The 22,320-nt window shown below is 41.4% G+C and overlaps 1 protein-coding gene across 1 annotated transcript in view; it reads left to right on the top strand.

The window, feature by feature from the left end:
- The first annotated feature begins 215 nt into the window (after positions 1-215).
- Positions 216-22,320, top strand: part of LOC126427991 (zinc finger protein 1) — a 218,356-nt gene continuing 196,251 nt past the window's right edge. Inside the window, exon 1 of the mRNA XM_050089876.1 lies at positions 216-415. Coding sequence (XP_049945833.1) covers positions 325-415 — 91 coding nt within the window. The 5' untranslated portion in view covers positions 216-324. The remainder of the gene's footprint in view (positions 416-22,320) is intronic.

The raw sequence follows: 22,320 nt of genomic DNA, 5'->3' as shown, positions 1-22,320 counted from the left end.
TCGGCCAGGTGCGGCCGACCTCGGGCGTGTCCGCCGCGCTTCGGCCGCGTCCGCGGGCGTCGCGCGAGCTTCTCGCCGCCGCCGCCGCGCGGCGCCGCTTGCCGGCACGCGTCCGCGGGCGGGCCGGTGGTGGGGGCGGTGACGTCGCGGTGGTGGGGGTGGCGCCGCGAGTTGTCGCGTCGGCAGCTGCGCGTCGCCACAGTCGGCGAGAGGCCGGCGCTCTGTGAGGGTGGGAGTGTAGCAGCAGCTGGACGACGTAGCGGCGTACGGCGACGGCGACGCCAGCCCCCGGCGCGGCCGCATGCCTGCCCCCGACGCCCGGCCATGGTGGTGACGCAGGGGAACATGTTCGGCTGCTACGACAGTTACGCCTACCGCCTGTGGAGTCTCGCTAACGTCTGGACCAACTGCCAGCGTGAGTTTTAGCCGCTCGCGTCCATGCATGTCACAGCACGCTATGCATCTGGCGTCAGTGCCCGGCCATCGCGCGACGGTGTGCTAATTACTAGACTGTTTGCGTAATCGCGAGCACGGAGCTACGTTTCCGACTCGTAAACAAGAGCGTCGGCAATCAGTCCTCCCGCGAACGGAGCTGTAGATGTGGGGGAGGAAAAATAACATAATTAGTCTTACCTACCCCCACCACACATCTTTCTTAAACTCGAGAAGTGCAAATGTAGCTTACGATATTTAACGTCCTGATACTAAAATTTCATCAGTGCAATACGTGAGTCACGTTTATTGATGTGTCGCATTTCAATTATGAGCAATCGTTTTCTATTTAATTTTTTCAGTCACTATGAAACTCTCGAAAGCTTGCCCTAGCACAGACGAATCTCTCATTTTTAGCAACAAAACACTTCGTTTTTGCTGCGAATCACGATTTTTGTTCACTTCATCCTTAGCACGACCGCGAATTATTTCCCATTGTCAGGTGTGGTTTTTCTCCTACAATATGTTGTACTGAGCTTTATTCTTGTTACGTTTCAGATGTTACATAGTTCAACTGGTGTGTGAAAGGGAATTGTGTGTCAGCAGTGATTAGTAGATACGTAATAAGGCGCTCAAAATACCTTTAGTACTAAAGGTACTTCCACGCTTCCTAGTAGCTACGGCGAGTTACTGCACCGCGTCAAATTTCATTTAAAAAATGAATTCGACAACTTATTTTCCGAAATGTGCCGCCCACAAGATAAATGAGGGTCATGACTGGAAGGAGCCGATATGTGACGTCAAAAACGAAAACATGGATTCTGTTGCGTTGTTTATAGATCAGGACTAAAAGCTTAGTTGACAAGCAATGTGCTTTCCCTGCGTGTGTGTAGTAGCTTCTTATATAATTTTATTGTAACCGTAGCTATAACGTAGCCGTGCCGTGGTTGCAGGTAATTGGTGGCAAATGTGCAAATGGAGATATTAATATAAACGACGTTGTTGTTGTTGTTGATGATGATGATGATGATGATGATGATGATGATGATGATGTAGGTTAGTTTTCCGAGCGCAGTGTTCTTTCTCAGTGTTCATTTTTTGCGTCAGATAACCTACATTTCAGATGACGTAAGACGCGCAAATTGGATGCGTTTTGTTTCTGCCTGAACTTTTCCAGCTCCGCTTCCTAACACGTACTTACTGCTATATCTATGAGGTTTTGCACCGCTAATGTACGTCGGAATGCCAGAAGCACGATGACGCAGATGCTGATTGGTAACAGGTGTTCAGCAGGTGTCGAAAATCAAACCAGGTGTTTCGTGTCTACGTTGTCGAGACCATTAAAAAGTGCTTCGGGTTTCTCGTCTTCAAACGTTTGTCCAGCTACGCGAGTAAAAGAGAAAGTGTGTTTCTGTGTGAAGATACCGTAACGAAAGGTTGTTAAGGTTAAACTTTCTCAGGTGTATCTAATAAGCAAAGCAGCAGCATTGCTGTTCGTAAATTGTTTATAGTAGGATTTTAAATCCACATCAAACTGACCAATTTCTACAAATTTGTCTATTTTTTTCACCTGTCCTGAAATTGAGACACCGTACTGTCACTTCAACTGTCAACCATCTTACTAATTCCATAGGCGTACGTTGTTTTCAATAATTTTTGGATTCTATTTACTTATTATAGCTATTTTAGGCACTACTGCCATGGTGCAAACATTTCATGCAGTTAGTAAATCAGTGGTAGTAGCTCATCGTGGCGAAATCGATTCCGCTAGTGTCCGATGTAGTCTGCTAGTATCGCATAAAATACGTGCGTGAATGATTAATATAGCAGTTTTTTTAAGGCAAATTTTTGTGCGATACGATGATCAGCTTTTAGAAATTACTTTAATGTACAATAGTGATTAATTTGAGACTTCTGAATATTTGGTTATTTTTGTTCGGCATCTCGGTGTTGCAAGAATTAATACACACCTCTAGAAGATTCCAATATTCCAAAGCAATGATGCGTAGGCTGAGAGACTATTTCGCTCACATAATATCTTTCATGTTTCTGCACACCTTTCTAAATAATTTCCCTGCTCTGTTTTAAAAATAAATAAATAAATAAAAAAAGCTGAGAAGTAATTTCTTATAAACATTTTCTGTCACACGTTTATGTATTTGCGTCTCATCTACATTACCCGTCTTCGAGTTGCCGATGCAGCAGCAGCAGCAGCGTAGAATATGTGTGTGTGTGTGTGTGTGTGTGTGTGTGTGTGTGTGTGTGTGTGTGATGGGAAGGGCGGCGGGAGGGAGTGTCCGCCTGAAGAAGCCAAGAGGGGGGGGGGGGGGGGAGGGGGTAGTGAAACGATTGTAGAGAATTAAGTGGTTTAAAAACTGTCTATTTAATACAGAATTGTACCGTGTTGTGGCGTTCGACAAGTCTCAGAGAAAATATTGCCAGTTCGTATCGTGCTGAAGCAAGTGTTCTTTTGGATGACATTTATGAAGCCACGCCTCCTCCCCCCCCCCTTCCCCCACCTTTCCCACACTACATCCATACCTCATGCAACACGATCACTTTTTCTCTTCGTTCACATTGTACCCTCTTGACACTTCTTACGTAACTTGCTATCAGCGATTTCTCAAGAGTTGATATTTAAAAAAAATCTTGCGCTTTCTACTTGCCGTCTTCCAGTAACTTGTAACTTACGTTTGCCATCTTCTCTACCACAATGTACCTGCCATATCATGGTTCCAGTCCGCGTATGCTCTCTAGCAGACCTGTCCTACTTAGAGGGAAATTCTGTTTTTGCAACCTCCACAGTTGTTTACTTCACTCGCACTGCGGCCGTGCGACGTACGCAAGTTAAAAAGAGTTCTAGTTTGCTATAAGGTGCTGTAGAGATAAATACACTGAAAATGTTACTGACATGACATATTTCGTTTCGCGTCTTATTCTATCTCGCTTATAATCGTTATATTTTCTTCACATCGTTCGTGTGGGACCGATCTGCGATGTATGGTAACTGAAGAAAAAGTCATCAGCCAAGATCGCTAAAAATGAATTTTATTGGATGACCGGTTTCGACAGAGCTGTGCCGTAATCGTCAGATCTGCAAGAAGATTAACAGAAAGTTGATAGGCAAATATTTAACCATCATGATAATACGACTTGATCAACTGTCTTGTTACAGTAGCGATCTTCATGGTAGAGGGGAGTGAATATGTAATGTGAAGCGACTTGCAATAATTTCAAAGCATAATGTATGTTATAATTTTATGAGTTATGTAGCAAGGCAGTTTATCAGGTTGTAGTGCAACGATAATAAACATTTTCTTGTCAACTTCTGTTCATCCTCTTGCAGATCCGATATGACAGCATAGCTCTGTCGAAGCTGGTCATCCAGTAAAATGCTATTTCAGCGATCTTGGCTTGTGAAGCTTTCTTCAGTTATCGCTTCTAATCGTATCCGACCTATGGTAAATTGTAAACAGTTTCTGTTGTATAGGATTCTTTGTAATTGTTACTTAAATACTGCAGGAACCAATTTGCGTCCTTTTTAGGATTGCGTACCTTAATTAGTAAAAACGAAATCCTTACAAAGGTCACTTTGTTGCATGTCTTTCTATCTGCCTGCCCGTCCGTCTATTATACACCCCTATTTGTCAGGAACGGGTAGAAGCATCAAGCTGAAATTTGTGTCAAATATTAAATTCAACGGTCCCTTGGCGGTTTAAAAACATTTAAGACTCTAAATCAACAGAGTCAAAAGATGTGGCCTTTCGTGTCACATGTTTTGATGAACCTTCTGCATACGTAATTAAGTTTCTACGGAGCTTTCAGACCACTGGCCGGAATTTTTTTCCCCTTAAGCATCGTATATTAGCTACGTTAAGGAACTGCCAATGTGCATAGTGTAACTAAATAAATATGTTGTATTGGGAAGAAAGAAGAACTGTTCCCATTTTGTTAGTTAAATACAGCAGCTAATTAATGTGTAAATAAAAAATACGGAAGGAACACTATTCCCTGAGGTACGCCCGTAATAATTAGCTCACAATGGACGATTTTGATTACCTGTACTATATAATAAGGCTACTTTCGTTTGGCTAATTAACCCATGTCCTATCTGCTCCTTCCAGGAAGCTAATTAACTTGTAATCATGCTGTTAACTATTTTATGTGCACACACACCTTCATAGCTTCAAGTCATCTACGTCAGATTATGAAAATATAATTTCGTCTGTATAAAGTAGATTTACGCTCATTATATTATGCAAATAAACTTACACAATTTGCCGACCGGAGTGGCCGAGCGGTTCTAGGCGCTACAGTCTGGAACCACGCGACCGCTACGGTCGCAGGTTCGAATCCCGCCTCGGGCATGGATGTGTGTCATGCCCTTAGGTCAGTTAGGTTTAAGTAGTTCTAAGTTCGAGGGGACTGATGACCTTAGAAGTTAAGTCCCATAGTGCTCAGAGCCATTTGAACCATTTGAACTTACACAATTTCCCCTCTAAAGTGAACAACCTAACTTTCAGCACATCCGCATAGCTCACTTGATTTTCGCACTGAGATTTTGAACTGTGAATTCATCTGCATATTCCAAATCCTGACCATTAACTTCAGAAACGTGCGTTAAAGCAGCAAAGTTTTATTTTCTTCGCAGCCAGAATGTCCAATTTATTTCGGGCCACTAACAGTATTCAGTGAGTTAAGATGAATGAAACACGCTGCCTTGTATCAGCGACTGCATGCGCGAACTGAATTAGCTGGCCGTGTTTCGGCATCACAGTTTAATCATCAGGTGCCTTTATCTTGCCTGGACTGGATAAATTATGCCAGAGGAGAGCACTGTTGTTGACGGTGGGTGAGAGTTGTCATAAAGTGTCATGCTATTCTAGTTAACAACACAGGACAAGGAAATGCTTTGTGTTCATATCTTATGCGGCACAATTAAATGTTACTAACTTGCTCCACATGGAAACGTCAGTTATTGGAATAGAATTAGACAGTCTTCGTACTAGACAGATGCAACACTGTAGCCACATAAAATACAGTAATTATAAGATGCTTAAGAAACAGCTGCCATATGGTGAGGTTTGACTGTCTCAGTAAACCAGGTCCTCGCATTTGTTAGAAGCTGTTCTCAAGTCTTCATGAAGCGCATTACGTGTAATGTCACTCTCTGTTGCCCCAAGATATTTACTCAGCATAAACGAGCGATAGCAATGTTTCGAAAAGAAGATAACAGCACTTCTAGTTATGCCCCTTCAACGACCATTGAATTCTTATGGTCACTCCTCAACCTACTTACTAAAAATCTTTTTTTGTGCACAGTAATGAAAACCTGTGTCAAATTAACTGCGATTTACACAATCGCAGTACAGGATCCACAAATAACAGTCTTAATCTCCGCGGCTATATTTTATAGTTCTATATTTTGTGCACATATCTTTAAACAGTCAGCGAACAGAAATTGGAACGTCTCAATGTTGAAAAAGTTTAAGACACATCTTGCTTAACTACTTTTCCTACGAGCTGCCTGATTACCTATACTCTAGGGCTGCCAACTTCTGCCAACAGAATGACTAGTAAATACGCCTCTGATTTTGTATCATACGGACGAATAAAATACTTAGACAGTTTTCATCGTAGCCATGCAAACAATGAGCCAGCACTTCTGGATAAACGGCAGCCACAGTGTACAAGTAATGAATCAGTTGTTGTTGTTGTTGTGGTGGTGGTGGTCTTCAGTCCTGAGACTGGTTTGATGCAGCTCTCCATGCTACTCTATCCTGTGCAAGCTTCTTCATCTCCCAGTACCTACTGCAACCTACATCCTTCTGAATCTGCTTAGTGTATTCATCTCTTGGCCTCCCTCTACGATTTTTACCCTCCACTCTGCCCTCCAATGCTAAATTTGTGATCCCTTGATGCCTCAAAACATGTCCTACCAACCGATTCCTTCTTCTAGTCAAGTTGTGCCACAAACTTCTCTTCTCCCCAATCCTATTCAATACCTCCTCATTAGTTACGTGATCTACCCACCTTATCGTCAGCGTTCTTCTGTAGCACCACATTTCGAAAGCTTCTATTCTCTTCTTGTCCATACGAGTTATCGTCCAGGTTTCACTTCCATACATGGCTACACTCCATACAAATACTTTCAGAAACGACTTCCTGACACTTAAACCTATACTCGATGTTAACAAATTTCTCTTCTTCAGAAACGCTTTCCTTGCCATTCCCAGTCTACATTTTATATCCTCTCTACTTCGACCATCATCAGTTATTTTACTCCCTAAATAGCAAAACTCCTTTACAACTTTAAGTGTCTCATTTCCTAATCTAATTCCCTCAGCATCACCCTATTTAATTCGACTACATTCCATTATCCTCGTTTTGTTTTTGTTGATGTTCATCTTATATCCTCCTTTCAAGACACTGCCCATTCCGTTCAGCTGCTCTTCCAGGTCCTTTGCTGTCTCTGACAGAATTACAAGGTCATCGGCGAACCTCAAAGTTTTTATTTCTTCTCCATGAATTTTAATACCTACTCCGAATTTTTCTTTTGTCTCCTTTACTGCTTGCTCGATATACAGATTGAATAACATCGGGGAGAGGCTACAACCCTGTCTCACTCCTTTCCCAACCACTGCTTCCCTTTCATACCCCTCGACTCGTATAACTGCCATCTGGTTTCTGTACAAATTGTAAATAGCCTTTCGCTCCCTGTATTTTACCCCTGCCACCTTTAGAATGTGAAAGAGAGTATTCCAGTCAACATTGTCAAAAGCTTTCTCTAAGTCTACAAATGCTAGAAACGTAGGTTGCCCTTTCTTAATCTTTCTTCTAAGATAAGTCGTAAGGTTAGTGTTGCCTCACGTGTTCCAACATTTCTACGGAATCCAAACGGATCTTCCCCGAGGTCCGCTTCTACCAGTTTTTCCATTCGTCTGTAAAGAATTCGCGTTAGTATTTTGCAGCTGAATCAGTAGCTCCTTCTAAAGGAGCTCCTTCTAAAGGAGCGACTTTGCTGCTAATGTTCATTAACAGCGTATGCAAGCTCAGATGGGAAATGTCAGTTTAATGATCACCACTTGTACTGTGGAGACAATTGTATCGAGACAATGGCTTCCCTTTGGTCCACTTCCCTGAATGTTCTCCTTTCTCATGGTCCTTAGGGAGCACGGCCGACGAATTGCAAATCAGGTATCAACGTCTTCCCCAGGTAATCCTAATACAGACTCCTACGACTTCCCTAACTCGTCCTCATACAGAATTCCTAAGTCTTCCCCAAATCGTCCTGTTATAGAATTAGTACGTTCCCCAAATCGTCCTGATACAGAATTCCTACGTCTTACCTAAATCGTACTCAAATAGAATTACTAGATCTTCCCTGCACGGTCCTGATGCAGAATTCCTAATTCTTCTCTACATCGTCATGATATAGAAATTCTACTTCTTCCCTAAACTGTCCTGATGCCAATTTCTATGTCTCCGCAGGCGAAATCACGGTAATTCCCCGAAACAAGGCCATAGACATTTTGCAACCGCATTCTTCCACTTCGCAACCCTGTACTTCGTCTCTGCAAACGGAGACTCAGCCTTGTTTCTAACACGCTGCCTCATTCTCTAGAGGCAGCAGACTAACTAGCTATTTCGACGAGAAAACATTTGGTGATGACTACACAATCGAGTAGAAACAGCAAATTAAGCATCTAACGGTGACCATACCTACGAAGAAGCGGGTTAAAAAATATGTGGCACTAGGGCGACATGCATCTGTGTGATAGTCCAATGAATTTCACCAGAAACCTGGAAACTTGTACGTCTCTACCTCCCCCCTCCACCCCCTTCTGTCTCTCTCTCTCTCTCTCTCTCTCTCTCTCTCTCTCTCTCTCTCTCTCTCTCTCTGTGTGTGTGTGTGTGTGTGTGTGTGTGTGTGTGTGTGTGTGTGTGTGTGTGTGTGTGTGTGTGTGTGTGTGTGTGAGAGAGAGAGAGAGAGAGAGACGGGGGAAAGGGGGAGGGGGCTGGATGAATCTTAATTGCACCCGTCATATCAGTTTGTCTGCACATATAACAAGAGATTCAGCAAGCAGAGCTCCTGAACAACTAACGTAAATATTGACTTAGTTCGTAAACGATATCATAGCGAGCCCTGTATGTGTGTGCAGGCTTTGCTCTATGTCTGCTCATTTTTATGATGCACCATCTGGCCCCACCTCCCTCTCACCTACCCCCCATTCCCCTCTGTTCCACTTCTATCCAAGGTCTCATTGTACGAAAATCACAGCAGTTATTCGTTATTGCTAGCAGAGGAGAAAATAATAGTTTTTAAGTAAGGTGGTCGTTATGTAAGGTAGTTATAGCCGTCAGTTTTCCGCTATGTTAGCAACTCCTTTTCATCTCCATTTCGTGTGATCCATCGCTTGCTATATGTGCAGCCGTCTTCCTCCCTCACCTCCACTTCCAAGTACCGCTCTAAGACAGTTTCCCAAGCCGCCCCCTCCTTTTTTGTCATTATGTGTCAGATTCAGTCTCTATTCCCTCTATTTCTTACATTCAGTAACCACCTTTCTCTCTCTATCAGCAGCACCATCTCTTTTTTCGCTCTATCCATCCTACTTTTTCATTCCTCCTCCTGCCACGTCCATTTCTTAAAACTCCCCCAGGCTTCCTCAGTGCCCACATTTCAGCACCACACATGAGGTCTCTCCATACAAAACGTTTTACTAGCCTTTTCCTCATATATTCGACCATACCGCCGCAGAAAATTCTCATTTTTTTAAGAAAATACCTCTTTCGCGATTGCTGTCCTGGATTTAATTTCTGTGCTGTTTTTCCGATCTGTTTCTATTCTGCTTCCTGTATAAGCAGAATTCCCTAAAATTTCTTCATTCACCCCGGTCTTTGCCCTTTCATTTCCTCCCAGTGCCATTAATGTTATTGTTATTGATTTTCATCCCATAAATCTTTCCTTTGGCTTCGATGGCATCCACTGTATCCTGCAATTATTTTTTCGTCTGTTGCTAGAAGGCCCATGGCATCTGCAAGTAACGCACACCTGTTCTCAATCCGGTGGTTCAACTGAACATCGCACCCACTCATTTGGCATGGCCCTAGTAGGGATGTATACTTATACCTTCTTCTGACCAGATTACAGTTCGACGACAAACCGCAGTGCGCTTTTTCACTTATTACAGTCATGTTGTCGTTGTCGTTGTTGCCTTCCGCCCGAAGACTGCTTTGATGCAACTTTCCACGCTACTCTACTGTGTGTAAGCATCTTCTTCTCTGCATAAGTACCTCAACCTACCTCCATTTCAACCTGTTTGCTGGAATCAAGCATTGCTGTCCCACTACCCTGCAGTTCCCAATCCACCATTCCTTCATACCTCAAGAAGAATTCTATCAACCGATCCCTTCTTTTGTCAAATTTTACAATAAATATCTTTTCTCCCCAGTTTGCTTCAGATCTCATCTTAACTTATCGGCTCTACCCATCTGATCTTCCTGGACTCGCATTCGGGAGGACGACGGTTCAATCCCGCGTCCAGCCATCCTGATTTAGGTTTTCCGTGATTTCCCTAAATCACTCCAGGCAAATGCCGGGATGGTTCCTCTGAAAGGGCACGGCCGACTTCCTTCCCTAATTCGATGAGACCGATGACCTCGCTGTCTGGTCTCCTTCCCCAAAAACAACCAACCAACCATCTGATCTTCAGCATTCTCCTCTACCATCACATTTCAAAAGCTTCTACTCTCTTCGTGTCCGCACTGTTTATCGTCAACATTTATCTTCTGTACGACACTACAGTCCACACAAATGCCGGCCGGGATGGCCGAGCGGTTCTAGGCGCTACAGTCTGGAGCCGCGCGACCGCTACGGTCGCAGGTTCGAATCCTGCCTCGGGCATGGATGTGTGTGATGTCCTTAGGTTAGCTCGATTTAAGTAGTTCAAAGTTCTAGGGGACTGATGACCTCAGAAGTTAAGTCCCATAGTGCTCAGAGCCATTTGAACCAATCCACACAAATACCTTCAGATAACAATTTCTAACACTTACATTTCTACTCGAGATTAAGAGATTTCTCGTCTCTCAAAACCCACTTCTTGCCATTGTCAGTCCATATTTCTGCTTCGGCCCTCGTCAGTTAATTTACTGCTCAAATAGCAAAACTCATGTATCACTTTCAGAGTCTCATTGCTAATCTGATGACTTCAGCAGTGGCTCGTGTAAGTTGACACCAACTCATTACTGTTTCTCGCTTGTGTATGTTAGTCTTATAAACTCTCTTCAAGACGCTACCCATTCCGTTCAACTCATCTTTCAACTCCTTTGCCTTTTTTACAAATTGATGGTCAAAGTTTTCAGTTCTTCTTCTAGAGACTGATCCCTCTCCCAGTTTCCTCTTTGACTACTTATACTGGTTCCTCAGCGTACTGTGTTAGTATCACGAGGGATAGACCGTAGCCGAAGTAAGCTGTGACAGAAAAAAAAAAAATGCTAGAGCCGACTGAGAATCGGTCCCCAGACCTCTGGATTCGCAGCCAGGCACTTGGCGACTTAGCTCAACACAGCCTGCTGTATGCGCGACATTACCTGACGAAACTTTCTGACAGATTAAAACTGTGTGCGAGACCGAGATTCGAACTCGGTATCTTTGGCTTTCGCGGGCAAGTGCTCTACCGCCGAGTTTCCGCCTGGTGAGAGCCTCTCCCGCCTGGAAACTGTGGTGGATTACAGGCAGGAGTTGCGCACCTCTGCGGATCTGGATTTCGAAACTTCCTTCCTGTGCGGTTGGTCCAGGTGTGTCCACAGGTATCCGTCCTTTCTTCCCGTCTCCAGCCGTTGTGCTGGATCTAGCGCGTGTTTCGCCAGCTAGCGGCTCTTGTACGAGAACGAAGACATTTCGTACCAAGCCTGCTGCATAATCGCTTCTCATTCTTGACAATTTATTCCGTCCCCTGGAGTCTTACACCGCACCCCACCTGGAATGGATGTACGGCGAGTTAATTGTAACGAGATATCTAACGTGACCTGCTATAGTCCCTAGACAGCAAGCCAAAACTTAACGCTAGGAAATAAATAAAGAAAAAAATAGTGCAGCTACAAGACGTCAAACACGTTAAACAGCCGTGCGGTCATTTTTTTCATTTCTGTATATTAGGTAGCTGAATTACGATATCTGTACATCGTAAAGCAACAATGGTTCAAATGGCTCTGAGCACTATGGGACTTAACATCTATGGTCATCAGTCCCCTAGAACTTAGAACTACTTAAACCTAACTAACCTAAGGACGTCACACAACACCCAGTCATCACGAGGCAGAGAAAATTCCTGACCCCGCCGGGAATCGAACCCGGGAACCCGGGCGTGGGAAGCGAGAACGCTACCGCACGACCACGAGCTGCGGACGCGTAAAGCAACAATGATAGCGGTTGAGTTTACATATCACTTGAGGCGAAACAAGGAACTACATGAGAAATTTTAAAAATGTCAGCCGCAGTACAGAAAAGGAGACGTCCTTTCGTAATCTTACGCTCCCACACATCACTATTAAATTCATTGCCATAGTATCTTCACCATTTTCGAAAGCTTCGAGAGGTGTAAGATATACAAAATAATAACTTCTTACTTATCTTCATTATCTCTTTGTTGTTGTCCATGGCTCAAAGTCTTGTCAAGGGGTACATTCTTGCAGCTGAAAATTCAATTTCCTAGTTTCTTGATGACTAATAACTGATGATTTGTCTGTATTATTCTTCAATTTTACATTTTGTCATATTTTAAATATTTTCAACATTTCGCGGCCCTGTCAGCAGCTGTATAAATATTAATTTTAATTTTAATAACCAACAGCCTCAGTTGCAATGTTTACCTAGATTTACCTAGGTTTCAGTCGGGATTACCCACCTTTCTTGAGAATAGAAGTAACTACCGTTTGTTCATAGTGGACATCGTGAAACTAAAACTACAAATCCATAAATTATTGTCAGACTGTAAAAACTTACCTGGCACTGCCTCGGCCCCACTTCGCGACCGCGATGCGGCAGCCACGAGTGCTGTACTGTAACACTATGGACAAACGGTAGTTACTTTTAATCTGAAAAAGGTTGGGTTATCCCGACTGAAACCTAGGTAAATCTAGGTAAACACTGCAACTGCGGCTGTTGGTTATTAAAATTTAAATTAATAATTTGTCATATCTTTCAACATCACACTGTTTCTTACATTTTCCACATTAAAACAAAATATGTACATATTTAGTGACAAACTTAGAAAACGTCTACTTCCATCTGAGGCATGTCCACCACTTCTTACATTCTGCGGTACTCACAATTTCCAAAGAGTTTCCAAAGCAAAAGAGTTTGCAGGCTTTCTTGACAGGAGAAGAATCTTTACCAAATTATATCAGTATTTCATAAATAAATCCAGAAACAAATTTAATAATTAGCGTTAGATTGCGCAATTAATAATATGAATTTTAAGTATGCCAGAAATTTTGTAATTTCAATTTTTTCTTAAAAGAAGAGTAATTTTAACTGGTGGTACATATCCATTGTAACAGAAGATATATATCATACGAGGGGAAGAAATAATTAATAATAATAATAATAATAATAATTTATTACTGTTGATTCTGTACTCCTACACAGATGAGGTTGGAAGCAAAGAAAGGGCCGTACGTCATTACGATGGTTCAAATGGCTCTGAGCACTATGGGACTTAACATCTCTGGTCATCAGTCCCCTAGACTAAGAACTACTGAAACCTAACTAACCTAAGGACACCACACACATCCATGCCCGAGGCAGGATTCGAACCTGCGACCGTAGCAGCAGCGCGGTTCCGGACTGAAGCTCCTAGAACCGCTCGGTCACAACAACCGGCACCTGAGTAGGAAGTTAAGACAGTAGCCTACATTGGTAAATTTAGAGCGCTGGAGAAAATTTAAAATCACCTCCTAATATAACTTACGTCAGTGCTACTGTTAAACTAACTTCTGATTTACTTTCGCATCAGATTTATTTTGCTCTGTTAGCGAAACATTTTGTTGAAACGGTTTATGAGTTATTAATTTTTGGGGCGTTTTTAAAAATGACGATTAAGAACGTAATTGTTAAGGGGAAAAATAGTCTAGCTCAAAAGTGCCTCATCATATGACTGTGTGCTTTGGTACAAAAATAGGACATCATAAGTTGCATTACAAATTACAAAATTTGTTTTACCTCAATCTTCAGTTTTTTTCGTTCTTAAAACGGGCGGTTTCAGCTTTTTGTAATTTATTTTTTATTTTTTTTAACATCCTTTGAATATCCCACCTTGACTTTATGTTGGCAACAGAGACTCGGATGTTTAACACCTTCCGAAAGTGTTGTGTTACACCTGCCTTCTGATATTCATTCACGTGTCACCTGCTTCTCGTTGGAGTGTTTGGAAGTGCCACTTTATGAACCAATACACCTAAAACAATAGGGCAAAACAAATTTAGTAACTTTTTTTAATGCACAGTAGTAAACACCTTATGATATTCTGTCTGTCTAACAAAACTCACAGTTATACGACGAGCCACTTTTCTACTAGATCATTTTTCCCCGATAAAAATTAGGTGATCAATCGTCATTTCTGAAAAAGCAATTAAATTAATAACTGCTAAACTATTTGCGTCAGAGGCTTGTTTTAAAAAATGTTTTGCTAACAATGCAGAATAAAACAAATTTTATACGAAATGTATAGAATAGATGCAAGTCAATGGACAGCACTGACGTAAGCGATGTTAGACAGCAACCTTAAATTTTTCCAGCTCTATGGTTAGTAATTAATGTTACCATAGTAACTGCGGAAACAGATGGAGAAGTATTTTTTTTGAAAACAGATTCTAAGAAAAACTACAGAATAATCTTTACTGGAACGACGCACCATCCTCCTCGTTTAACTTCATTGCGAGAGAAACTGATAACTGTAATTAATCTAATAGTCTCAGAGTGCAGTGGCAACTATTACTCCTTAGCAGTTGTCTTCATTGATGTGGCAAAGTAGTAAGACAGTATACTTTGTCCTGAAGGACCTACTTCGACAAAAACATTCTTTCGGTCGCAGCATTCATGAAGCATCTAAATGCGTAACGGTACATCTGGAGGCCGAGAAGTCCAAGAACAATCATTCAGTCGCTGATACGACAGATTACTAGTAGAAACGTTTAAATAACCACAACATCTTCGCGATAGGAATTTGGCACAGATCTAGAAAAAGAATAACACGAACCAGTATAGGGGCTGGTAGGTTAATGACACTCACCGAACAGAATATTTGTAGTGATTAATATACTCGTAGCTGAGCTATAGAAACGATAATACGGCTCCAAAACTCAGGTAAATCAGCGTTGGACCGTTGGAAATGCAATGAAATTTATTTTTTTCCCCTCTTGCCTTCTAGCAGAAATGAAAAATTTGTATAATTAACGCCAGCTTTCCAAATCTTCATATGCCTATACTCAACATTCCTATCTGACATTTTGTCGCTACATTTAGCTCGCCCGATTCCACGAAATGTGAAGGAAACGATAACAATATTCATAACCAACCTATTGTCTCGAATTGTCTGGAACCGCGCGGCCGCTACGGTCACAGGTTCGAATCCTGCCTCGGGCATGGATGTGTGTGATGTCCTTAGGTTAGTTAGGTTTAAGTAGTTCTAAGTTCTAGTGCTCAGAGCCATTTGAACTATTTTTTGTCTCGAATTATTTCCCGTTTGAATTATCAAAAAGACGGCAAGGAACTGGCCTATTCGGTTAATTTCTAGGTCGTCGAAAGTCAGGAAAGGTAATTCCATTTACTACAACGAGACAGCTACATTTGAGTCAAACAAATGGAGACTAGTTTCTTTAGTCCGTAACACAAGGAAATATAACAGGAACTTCAGATGTCCTGTCAAGAAGTGGGCCTCGAAGAGGGAATAAGAAGTCTGAAACGCAAGTAGCAGTCGTTGCCTTGGTAACAACTTGACGTATTATCCACGTACTAAACAAAAATCCACCACAGACGCGATGTCTTCTTCACTTCGAATAAACATTTTGGAGGGTATAATAAATCAACATTGTTTCTGATTCTCTGTTTTCAAGTGCAATTTCCTCAGGGCCCGTTCTTCTTTCACTTTCGAGAAAGTTGTTCCTTCTCTTCTTGTGTCCACTTTCTTTCAGTTCTTAGTTTTTTGCTGTCCTGAAAGCCTGCCTTTTCTATTGTTTCTTCAAAAAACGTTCCGTTTCTTGTTGTGCCCAAGTCGAGTCTCACATTTTCTCTCTCTCTTCCAGCCTCAGAGGTTTGTTTAGTTATTTCGTCGTTATTCGTCCTGCATGAATGCCCATAGAATTTTGTCATTACATCTGATACCTTTTCAGCTTACACATGTCGTTCTGTATCTGTTCTTAATCTGTATTCTGATTCCCTGCCGCTTTTCGTTGCTAGTATTTTTCTTAGAAATCTTCTTCCAATTTTTTTCCGATTTTTCGAGCTCTCCCTTTGTAGGCACTTGAAGAGGATTAATCATCTATCCTTAGACGCGTGTAAAATTACGTTGTTCAAACCAGCCATGGCTAGACTTTAAAGCAACGCAATTCAGAAGGCAGGATTAATTCTGTGTGTCGTGTAGCATTATTAATAAATGGTTTTAACAGAGACAAAATTATATTTACAGCAGTTAAATCTACCAGAGACAAGTCATTAGAACATTATTACGCATACTTTCCTAGAGAGTAAATGCGATGGTAAAATTCTCAAGTTTTTTTTTTGTTTTCTTGTTTTAGGGAAAGACTATTTGAGTAAATAAAATTATGTGAGATAATGATACAGACAGAACGTATGTCGGAATATAGAATAGAAAACGCCATGTATAAAAATAATTGACCAATTACTGTATGTGAGACAGGTCTAGAAAGTACAGTAGTGAAACTGCACCATGACAATACAAGACACAAGTATTTAATATATAACACGTACGGAAGTATACGAACTGATGCATAAGAATAGCTCTTCAAATTTAAGTTTTTCTTTTACAGAGACGAATAAAATATTGTTTGGTAACGCACCTATTCATGGAGCAAAGGGATACTGTGAGATAAATGAACGACAATTTTGAAACATTTTAGAGTTTGATTGAATGGAAACGTCAAACATTCCAAGCGACATTTTTTCTCACAAATCGCGTTTCCAGTGCTGCTGCGTTCTGGGCACTTTGTTGCACGTTCCAAGACTTGCTCCAGGTGCCAAGTGATGGGGGGCATCTTATAAAACATTCGTTACAAAATGGCGCACGTTCTCCCGAAGGAGTTCCAAATACCATGCGTCAAGGTGTCCTGCATTTAGTTGACGCATAGAGTGTGTAGTAAGCAGTGCGCGTGCAAACTTTTGTTTGTATCCATGAAACGTTTTTGTAATGGAGATAATTTGGGTTTGAAAAAAAAAATAATAAAGAAATGTTGATGTGAACAGACAATCCAACGACTCTGGAAAATGTTACGGAAAACCATTTCTTCTCAACGGCACAGAGTGTTTCACAGCAAATTTTGAACATCTAAGACCAAGAGTGGAACGGGGTACGAAACAGAAATCAATACTGAAAGATTTTTTAGTTAATTTGTTATTTCCTTGGAAAAGATTTAAAGGATACGAGAAATGGTTTTTGTTGACTACAGTTCTAGTAGTTGAATCATTGCTGTACTTGCGTTATCACATATAAAACGTACTGCCTCAGCATTATTGGTACTTGAAACACACACTTTCGCATTGACACTCAGAACCAGCCAGTCTCCTTCTACGGAACCCAGAACGTTTTTTTAATCAAAATGTTTATTCTTTTTCTTGCCTTTTTTCCACTCTTAATTGTTCTTGCGTGGTTGTATGCATTACATTCTGTTAAAATATGCGCAGTGACCTTTACACTGAGGCGGAATCGGAAGTTTGCTGACGGTATTAATTTTAACAAATGTCTCGTTTTATTGAATTCATATAACCTGAGCATAGTCTTAGTAACGATTTATTTTCTCTTGACTTTCGAGTTACAGGGTAGCGCACGAAATGTGTTACCATTTTGTTTTTGAATATAAACTTTATTGTCAATACAATCTGAAAGGAACATATACTACAATGAAGAGCCGTCCATGGAGATTTGTTCTAACTCAGCACATGCTCAATATGTCCACCATTTCGTTTCCTAACTTCCTTCAAACGAACAGTGAAGTTAGTGATTACCCTACGGCACATGTCTTCCGTAATTTCACTGCCATCTTGAAGAATAAGTCTTCTGAGCTCCATTAAATCACGTGGACGTTTCGGGAAAAAATTTTCCTTTAGGTACCCCCAAAGAAAAAAGTGACATGGATTGAGGTCTGGACTAATGGGGGCCAATTTTGTCCGTCATTGAAGCGACCCGGAAACCTGAGTGAAATGATCCGCATGTCGAAATGCTCGTGTAAAAACTCCAACACAGTGTTTGCAGTATGTGGCCTTGCTCCATCTTGCATGAACCACTGCGTGTCGAAGGGCAAGGCAGTAGCAAGAAGCTGTGGAATGAAGCTGTTGCGAAGAATGCTCAAATAACGTTCGCTGTTCACAGTTTCTTCAAAGAAAAAGGGTCCAATAATTCCGTGACTGGAAATTGCTGCCCACGCTGTAATCCTCGGAGCATAATGTTGTCGTTCGTGAAGCACTTGTGGGTTTTCAGTGGCCCAAAAGCGTACATTTTGTTTGTTAACCACACCGTCTAAATGAAGTTTCTTCCATATCCTCTGCCCACTGAGCAAACAGTAGTCTCTGCTGCTTGTGTTCTTCAGTGAGCTTCTGTGCACAGGTCATCTTGTATGGGTACATATGGAGGTCACTTTTAAGAATGCGTTGAACGGAGCGTCTGGATATTCCCAGTTGCACTGCTGCCTTTCTCCACGATTTCCCGGGACTTCTCTGTACAGCAACTCGTACCGCTTCAATACTCTCCGGCGAACAAACAGGCTTAGGCCGAGGTCGCTTCACTTCCAATTCTGTTCCTTCCTGTAAAAATTTATCGTACAACCTGCGGATGGTCTTCTTGCAAGGGACCCATCGTGTGTTAAACTGTTGTCGAAAACGCCTCTGAGTCACAACAAGGCTTTTCGTTTCACGAAAAAGTAGCACAATTGCCGATCGTTGCTGTGTCGTCAGTCTTCCATTGTCAGCCATTGCTGCTTACTAGTCTCCTAGCGGCAGTATCGTGAATTACACGTCGTTTCGTAACTCATTTGTTATCCCAAGCTCTGTTGGTACTGCTGTAGAGGTCCCAGCGGGATATCTAATGAGCGTCGTAAACTGTGAAAGAAACAATTGGTAACACATTTCGTGCGCCACCCTGTAGAATCTGTTGCTGCGTCCTTTTTGATGTTGCGATGAAAGTCCAATAACACTTTCACTCTGTTTTCGCTTTGTGGACGAGTGTGCTGTGAAAACAGTTCTACAGTAGTAACATAACGCTATGTCTTGTCGTGTGCGGTATCACACGTGAGGTTGTGTCACAAGTTGTCGGAATTAACTGCGCGTCAAATGAAATGCAGGAGAGGTGATTGGGTGAATTGGCTGGGTGCCTTCCTCGTACGAGCTTCTGCCGTATGTGTAGATAACACTCTATCTGTTCTCTGAAGTACGCCGCTTACTGTTAGCGGCAGGCGGAAACTATTCTCTAGCTGTTACCGATGTAGATGCTGCCTCAATTCTTTCTAATCAGTTGACTCACACCGCTGCAGGCACAAACTCGCACGCTAAACTCACATTGTCAGCTCTCTCTCTTTCACTCACTGCGATATGCTCCAAGGTTGAAGCATACCGCTTAATTGCTAGGTGTGCCGGATAGGGGTTTAGGGTGCTTTCGTGAAGTGTCGGAAGATGTGCGTCGTAGTTTCGTAGCCTCTACCGCTAGCGGCATTTGAAATGCGTCTTCTAGATCGGCTCCAAAATGAGGTGCTGCATACGAAATTTTCTGACACAAACCAAAGAACAAAGTAATTAATTTTTATTTTCTATTTGGACATCGTCCATTTATCCAGAGATCAACAACTGAAATTAAAATTAAATTTATTCAACCGTTTGCATTTAACCAATTTTTCCATCGCTTCTTTGTACAAGAGCACTTCACAGTTCTAATTGAAAAGCGCAAAACTGAAAATATTCTACATTATTAATTTATAGATATTAAGCTACTCACTCGAGCGCTGATGTTGCCCTTATAAGCCGAGGACTGGCAAACGAAACAAATTAATATCGTACAGTATATAATTCTGATTTATAATCATCATTTCTCTTGATTCTACTGTGAAACATTAACTATTGTTGGATCTGTACAAAATCGTAAATTTCCGAAAGTTCTTCACCAATTGCTTCGAAATTTAGATACGACGATGTATTCGAGTACGCGCGTTTTTTCATATACCTACTCCCTTAATAAACGTAATATATAAATTAATATGTAATATATAAAGGGGAAACGTTTTTACCAATTATCTCGAGAAATTTTTGCCCGATTTGCATAATATTTTTACGCAATACTATACTGAACATTTGGACGGACATGGGCTTTATGTTTTCTAAACGTTGTTAGCGAACATGAAAGTTGTATTCGTCGCTTATCGGTTTATGATTAGAATGCTACTACGGTGCCTTAATTTCCATAAACAATAAACAATGCTCGGGAGAGAGGAAGGAATAGGAGACGCACACAAGGATGGGATGAAATGGACATAGAAAGCGGAAAGGAGAAGATGGACAGATAAAGGGGCAAGGAGGGGATTGGGACGTATGTCTAATTCCCAAAGATAATAGAAACGTGTGCTTTATCTTTTCATTCTGTTTCATTTAACCGACAGCGCCAGCAAAACATAGCAGGGAACAGCTAGTGTTGAAAGACTTTGACCGGGATTTGGTAATCGCATTCAGAAAACAGCTCTTAAATTACACTTTCCTGTGGAAACACATTTGGTTTCTTCTGCAGTCTGTCTTGTACATTACAGGCAGTATTTTGATAAAGTCTTTCATATGCAATTAATAAGGATTTTTGGAGTGCTGTACTTTCTATGAAACGTTGAAACGCTTGTATTTTTTATTTAGTAGTGCTTATCTTTTACAGTCAATTAAATATAAACCTACTGATATTGGTGTAACATCACCGAAACACCAATTGACAAAAAGTTTTTTTTTTTTCAAGCGGAATCCTCGAAGTATATTTATTGCTCACGCGAACTCGAACGTATATAACACGGTGAATACTTTTAGATGTGATATTGTGTTGAATGCACTGGAATGCAAAGATGATGTATGATATGCAAATCGTCGAAAAATGCTGAACCTTCGATGTAGTGAATATAAAGTGGTATTTTATAGTTTGTACAAGATCGAAAATTGAACCTGGTTTTGCTAGTTATCGCGAATATTCTCGTTAACCGTTAGGCTTTCCAGGTACCCTCCAAAAATTCATGAAATTATATTTCATTGAGGTCGTCACAAGTAATTCGTTTCTTTTCAGTTCATTGACTGATACACATCCCGTGTGGCAGCAAGCCTGGCACCGTTGTCCTAGTGGTATGTTCCAATACCGTGGCAAGATGTCCGTGACTAAACTTGGTATTCGGAAATCGGAGGTAGAAACACAAGTGAAAATGAGAACTTTTGTGAGCTCTGATGTCGTGTGCAGGTACCCGAAGGTTAAAGCGACTGCTCCTGGACAATAAGAAATCACTGTTCGATTGCAACCGTTCCACAAAATATTTTCGATTGCCACTGGATCTTCTTTAGTCAGATGTAGGCCTATGCAGCGCGCACCGCACATATTTTATGAAGCCATTGAGAGTCATAATCTAGAATTATATTTTAATGTGTTTACAGTCAGTAGGAGTAATCCACTAACTTACAGGCCCATATCATTAACGTCGATATGTAGCAGGATTTTGGAACATATATTGCGTTCGAACATTATGAATTACCTCGTAGAGAACGGTCTATTCACACACTGTCAACACGGATTTAGAAAACAACGTTCTTGCGAAACACAACTATAGATCTTTACTCACATTAAGTGTTGAGTGCTATTGACAAGGTATTTCAAATTGATTCCGTATTTCTAGATTTCTAGAAGGCTTTTTTACGCTTTACCACACAAGAAATTGCGTGCTTACGGAATATCGCCTCAGTTACGTGACTGGATACGTGATTTCAAGTCAGAGGTCACAGTTCGTAGTAACTGACCGAAAGTCATCGAGTAAAACAGAAGTGATTTGTGGCGTTCCGCAAGGTAGTGTTCTAGGTCCTTTGTTGTTTCTCATCTATACAAACGCCATAGGAGATAATCTGAGCAGCCGTCTTAGGTTAACTGCAGATGATGATGCCGTTTATCAACTACTTAAGTCATTAGAAGGTCAAAACAAATTGCAAAACGATTTAGAATTGATATCTGTATTGTGCGACATTTGGCTATTGACCCTAAAAAACGAAAAGTGTGAGGTCATCCACGTGAGTGCTAAAAGAAATCCGTTGAACTTCGGTTACACGATAAGTCAGTCAAATCTAAAGGTCGTAAATTCAACTAAATACCTGTTGTTGTTGTTGTTGTTGTTGTTGTTGTGGTCTTCAGTCCTGAGACTGGTTTGATGCAGCTCTCCATGCTACTCTATCCTGTGCAAGCTTCTTCATCTCCCAGTACCTACTGCAACCTACATCCTTCTGAATCTGCTTAGTGTATTCATCTCTTGGTCTCCCTCTACGATTTTTACCCTCCACTCTGCCATCCAATACTAAATTTGTGATCGCTTGATGCCTCAGAATATGCTCCACCAACCGATCCCTTCTTCTAGTCAAGTTGTGCCACAAATTTCTCTTCTCCCCAA

Source organism: Schistocerca serialis, chromosome 12 (assembly GCF_023864345.2).
Source record: "Schistocerca serialis cubense isolate TAMUIC-IGC-003099 chromosome 12, iqSchSeri2.2, whole genome shotgun sequence".
In the NCBI taxonomy this organism is placed as follows: Eukaryota; Metazoa; Arthropoda; class Insecta; order Orthoptera; family Acrididae; genus Schistocerca; species Schistocerca serialis.
Note: the sequence above shows the minus strand (reverse complement) of the source record. Positions and strands in the feature narration are given on the sequence as shown.